Consider the following 4,727-nt stretch of genomic DNA (forward strand, 5'->3'; position numbering starts at 1 on the left):
AGCCTTTTAAACGCCATTTAAACCAATTGAGGACTAATAAGGCCTATATTAACTACATAAAAGCTAACTGAGCGCTGCATAAGGTCTAACTGCGCCAATTAAGGGCTCATTAAGCCCAATTGGAGCCAACAAAGGGCTCATTAAGCCCTATCGAAGGCAATTAAGCGCTCATTAAGCCTTATCAGAGCCAATTAAGGGCTCATTAAGCCTTATCAGAGCCACTTAAGGGCTCATTAAGCCCTATTGGAGCCAACTAAGGGCTCATTAAGCCCTATCGGAGCCAATTAAGCGCTCATTAAGCCCTATCGGAGCCAATTAAGAGCAGCTTGAAGCCAATTAAGGACTCATTAGCCCCTTCGGCTCACCATGTTCTACTACCCGGAGGTGCTGAGGCGGCACACGGGATGCTTCGGGACCATCTGGTAGGGAAGGGGTTCGGGGGGGGGGGGTTGGAGGGCTCTTTTTGGGGTGAAAAAGGGTGAATTTGGGTCTTTATTTTCCCCCCCCCCTTCATTCCAGGCTGGCGGCCACGTGCAGCTCTCGGCTGCTGCGCAGGGAGTATATGGGGGTGGACGTACCCCGAGTCTGGTAGGGGACACGCCCCCTTTTCCCCTTGGACACGCCCCCTCCACAGGCGTTTAATTCCTTTAGCCACGCCCCCTTTCCCCTTGGGCACGCCCCCTCCATCTAGAGCCGCTGGGTCGCTTTAACCACGCCCCCTCTCCATTGGCCACACCCTCACCCATTGCCATTTATTGCCTTTAGCCACGCCCCCTGACCCTTGGCCACGCCCCCTCAGCACACAAATACTAAGCCCATTAGCCACGCCCCTCCATACATGGCTCATGGCCCGTTTAGCCACGCCCCCTCCATCCATAGCAATTCAACCTTTTAGCCACACCCCTTCTATAGCCATTAAAGCCTTTAGCCACGCCCCCTCCGCCCTTGGCCACGCCCCTTATGCCTATCAAACCATTTAGCCGCACCCACTCCCTGTCCATTAAATCCTTCACGCCTCCTCTGTCTACAGCAACCCTTTAGCCACGCCCCCTCCCTTTACAGGCATTGTGGGTTACTGGCCACGCCTCCCCATAGCCACGCCCCCTCTAGGCATGTCAATCAAGTCCCTTGGTCACGCCCTCCCCCCTTGGCCACGCCCCCTCTATTCACAGCCGCTTCAGTAGTCACTCCCAGCCCTGACCCTTTTGGCCACTCCTCTTTGCAATTGCCCACGCCCCCACCTTTTCCCTTGGCCACGCCCCTTCCGCTCAACCCCTCCCTGCTGTGTTTAACCCCCTCAGCGCCACGCTGCTGTCGTTCGTGCAGGGCCGAGGCCTGGGCTCGGCCGCGCCCCCCCCGCCCGGCTTCGGCCCCCCCCGCTGCTCCCTCTACCTGGCGGCGCTGCTCCAGCTGGGGCTGGCCAGGGTGTACAGGCGGCAGTGCGGGCACCTGCTGGGTAAGGGGCCGTACGGGCACGTAACGACCGGCCGGGGGCCAGGGGGACCCAGAGGGAACCATAGAGAGACTGTAGGGACCTATAGAGCCCACAGAGAGCCATAGAGCCCATAGAAACCGATAAGGACCCATAGGGATCAATGGGGACCCATAGAGCCCCATAGCGACCTACAGAAACCAATAGGAACCCATAGAAACCAATAGGGACCCATAGGAATCAATGGGAGCCCATAGAGCCCCATAGTAACTAATAGGCACTCATAGAGACCTATAGGGACCCACAGGGAACCATAGAGCCCATAGAAACCAATAAGGACCCATAGGGATCAATGGGGACCCATAGAGCCCCATAGTGACCCACAGAAACCAATAGGGACCCATAGAGGAGCGTCTGTGCCCCATAGAAACCCACAGTGGGGGTCCCTCTGCCCCATAGCGGGGTCCCTGTGCCCCATAGTGGGGTTCCTCTGCCCCATAGCGGTCTCTGCCCCACAGAGGAGGTGTCGCTGACCCTGGAGCGGCTGCACCGAGCTCGGCCGCCCCCCAACATCGACGTCAGCCCCCCGCGGCGGTGAGACCCATAGCTGCCCCATAGCCGACCCATAGCTGCCCCATAGAGACCCACAGCGACCTATAGCTGCCCCACAGTGACCCATAGTGTCCCATAGCTGCCCCATAGCGGCTCACAGAGACCTACAGCCGCCCCATAGAGACGCATGGCTGCCCCATAGAGACCCATAGAGACCCACAGCAACGCATGGCTGCCCCATAGCGACCCATAGCTGCCCCATAGAGACCCACAGTGACCCATAGTGTCCCATAGCTGCCCCATAGCGACTCACAGAGACCTACAGCCGCCCCATAGAGACGCATGGCTGCCCCATAGCGACCCATAGAGACCCACAGGGACCCATAGCTGCCCCATAGAGACCCACAGCGACCTATAGCTGCCCCACAGCGACCCATAGTGTCCTACAGCTGCCCCATAGTGACTCACAGAGACCTATAGCTGCCCCATAGACACCCACAGCGACCCATAGCCGCCCCATAGGGACCCACAGCGACCTATAGCTGCTCCACAGCGACCCATAGTGTCCCATAGCTGCCCCATAGCGACTCACAGAGACCTATAGCCGCCCCATAGAGACACATGGCTGCCCCATAGTGACCCATAGAGACCCACAGCGACGCGTGGCTGCCCCATAGCGCCCCATAGAGACCCACAGCGACCCATAGCCGCCCCCTAGAGACCCACAGCGACCCATAGGTGCCCCATAGAGGCCCACGGCTGCCCCGTAGCACCCCCGAAGCGCTCCGTAGCGCCTCCCCCCCCCCCCCCCCCCACTGTGCCCCATAAGTCCGCCCCATAGCCGCCCCACGGCGCCTGCCCCCCAGGCCGCAGCTGGTGGGGGACGCGCGGGCGCTGATGGCGGCGCTGGAGTCGGCGCCGGATCCGTTCTTCGGGCGCATGGAGGAGGCCCTGCCCAGCCCCACGGCGCTGCCGCAGGTGCGCGACCCACGGCTGCCCCACAGCTGCCCCACAGCTGCCCCATAGCTGCCCCAGAGCGCCCCCATGCCTGACCCAAATCGCCCTATAGAGACCCAAAGCGCCCCATAGAGCGCCATGGCTGCTCTATAGAAGCACACAGTGCCCCATAGCTGCCCCATAGCCACCCGTAGCGCCCCACGGCTGCCCCATAGAGACCCGTAAGGTGCCATAGACAGCCTATAGAGACCCATAGCGACCCATAGAGCCCCACAGCTGCCCCATAGAGACCCATAGAGAGCCATAGGGACCCATAGACACCCTATAGAGCCCCATAGCTGCCCCATAGAGACCCATAGCTGCCCCATAGACACCCTATAGAGCCCCATAGGGACCCGTAGAGCCCCATGGCTGCCCCATAGTGACCCATAGAGCCCCACAGCTGCCCCATAGAGACCCATAGAGACCCATAGCTGCCCTATAGGGACCCATGGAGACCCATAGCTGCCCATAGGGACCCATAGAACCCTATAGAGCCCCATAGGGACCCGTAGAGCCCCATGGCTGCCCCATAGAGACCCATAGCCCCCATAGAGACCCATAGACACCCTATAGAGCCCCATAGCTGCCCCACGGCTGCCCCACATTCCCCCCCCCCGCAGGTGCGGCTGCTGCTGGAGGAGCTGCCGCCCCTCCCCGGTGAGCGCTGCCCCACAAGTGTGGGGCGGGGACCCACAATATCCCCCCCCCGCCCCACAACCGCCCCCCTTGCCCCATAAGTTTGACCCCCAAGTGCCCACTCAGCCCCACGAGTGCCCTTCTGACCCACAGCCGTGACCCCAAAGTGCCTTCCTGCCCCATAAGTGCCCCTCTGACCCCCAACTGCCCCTCTCCAGCCCCACAAGTGCCCCTCCCCTTGAACCCTCAGCCCTACAACTGCCCCCCGGGGGACCCACAAGTGCCCCCCCCCCCCCCCAGCCCCCCAACTGCCCTCCTGCCCCACAAGTGTGACCCCCAAGTGCCGGCAGGGCCCCCCCTGACCGTCTCCCCCGAGCTGATCACCCTCCGCGAGCCCGAGGCCCCGCGACCCCCCGAGATCGAGGTGTGGGGCTGCCCCATAGATCGGGGGGGGGGGGGGGAGCTGCCCCTTCGATGGGGGGGGGGGTTGGGGGGGGTGGGGCTGCCCCATAGCGGGAAGAGGTGCCCCATAGCGCGAGGGTTCTGCCCTATAGCAAGGGGTCGTGGGGCTGCCCCATAGCGAGGAGGGACTTGGGGGGCCTGCCCCATAGCGAGGGGGTTCTGCCCCATAGCGAGGGGTTGCGGGGCTGCCCCATAGCGAGGGGGTTCTGCCCCATAGCGAGGGGTTTGGGGGTTGTGGGGCTGCCCCATAGCAGGGAGGGTTCTGCCCCATAGCGAAGGGGTTGTGGGGCTGCCCCATAGCAGGGAGGGTTCTGCCCCATAGCAGGGAGGGAACCGGAGTCTCTGCCCCATAGCGAGGAGGGAAATGGAGTCTCTGCCCCATAGAGGGGTGGGTGGGGGGGTCTCGGGGGGGGGGGGGGGGGGCACTTGTGGGTCTGCCCCATAGCGCTATGGGGCACAGGCCGAGCTGCCCGAGGTGACGACGCGGGAGCTGGAGCTGCTCTCGGAGGCCGAGGCCGAGCTGCTGCCCTCAGGTGTGGGGCAGCTATGGGGCGGGGGGGGCACTTATGGGTCACACTTGGGGGGGGGGGGCTGGGAGCCGGGTTGGGGGGGCACTTATGGGGCTGGAGGAGCCATTTGGGGGTCA

At 62.8% G+C, this 4,727-nt stretch overlaps 1 protein-coding gene across 2 annotated transcripts; it reads left to right on the forward strand.

Annotated features, from left to right (window-relative positions):
• Window positions 1-290: 290 nt before the first annotated feature.
• Window positions 291-3,445, forward strand: LOC128850162 (meiotic recombination protein REC8 homolog). Of its 2 annotated transcripts, XM_054053150.1 has the most exons (4): window positions 291-422; window positions 520-588; window positions 1,302-1,456; window positions 1,951-3,445. In XM_054053150.1, exons 1-4 carry the CDS (start codon window positions 367-369, stop codon window positions 2,028-2,030), a joined length of 360 nt encoding a protein of 119 aa, XP_053909125.1. In that variant the 5' UTR covers window positions 291-366; the 3' UTR covers window positions 2,031-3,445. The 2 variants fall into 2 exon arrangements, with proteins under 2 accessions (XP_053909125.1, XP_053909124.1); XM_054053149.1 differs by having other exon boundaries at window positions 1,302-3,445.
• The last annotated feature ends 1,282 nt before the right edge of the window (window positions 3,446-4,727 follow it).

This window comes from Cuculus canorus, chromosome 39 (assembly GCF_017976375.1).
Source record: "Cuculus canorus isolate bCucCan1 chromosome 39, bCucCan1.pri, whole genome shotgun sequence".
Taxonomy (NCBI): Eukaryota; Metazoa; Chordata; class Aves; order Cuculiformes; family Cuculidae; genus Cuculus; species Cuculus canorus.

Coding starts and splice junctions, on each gene's coding strand:
- LOC128850162 (XM_054053149.1), top strand. CDS start 367: ATGTTCTACTACCCGGAGGTGCTGAGGCGGCACACGGGATGCTTCGGG. Junction 423..519: donor GGATGCTTCGGGACCATCTG/GTAGGGAAGGGG, acceptor CCTTCATTCCAG/GCTGGCGGCCACGTGCAGCT. Junction 589..1,301: donor GTGGACGTACCCCGAGTCTG/GTAGGGGACACG, acceptor TAACCCCCTCAG/CGCCACGCTGCTGTCGTTCG.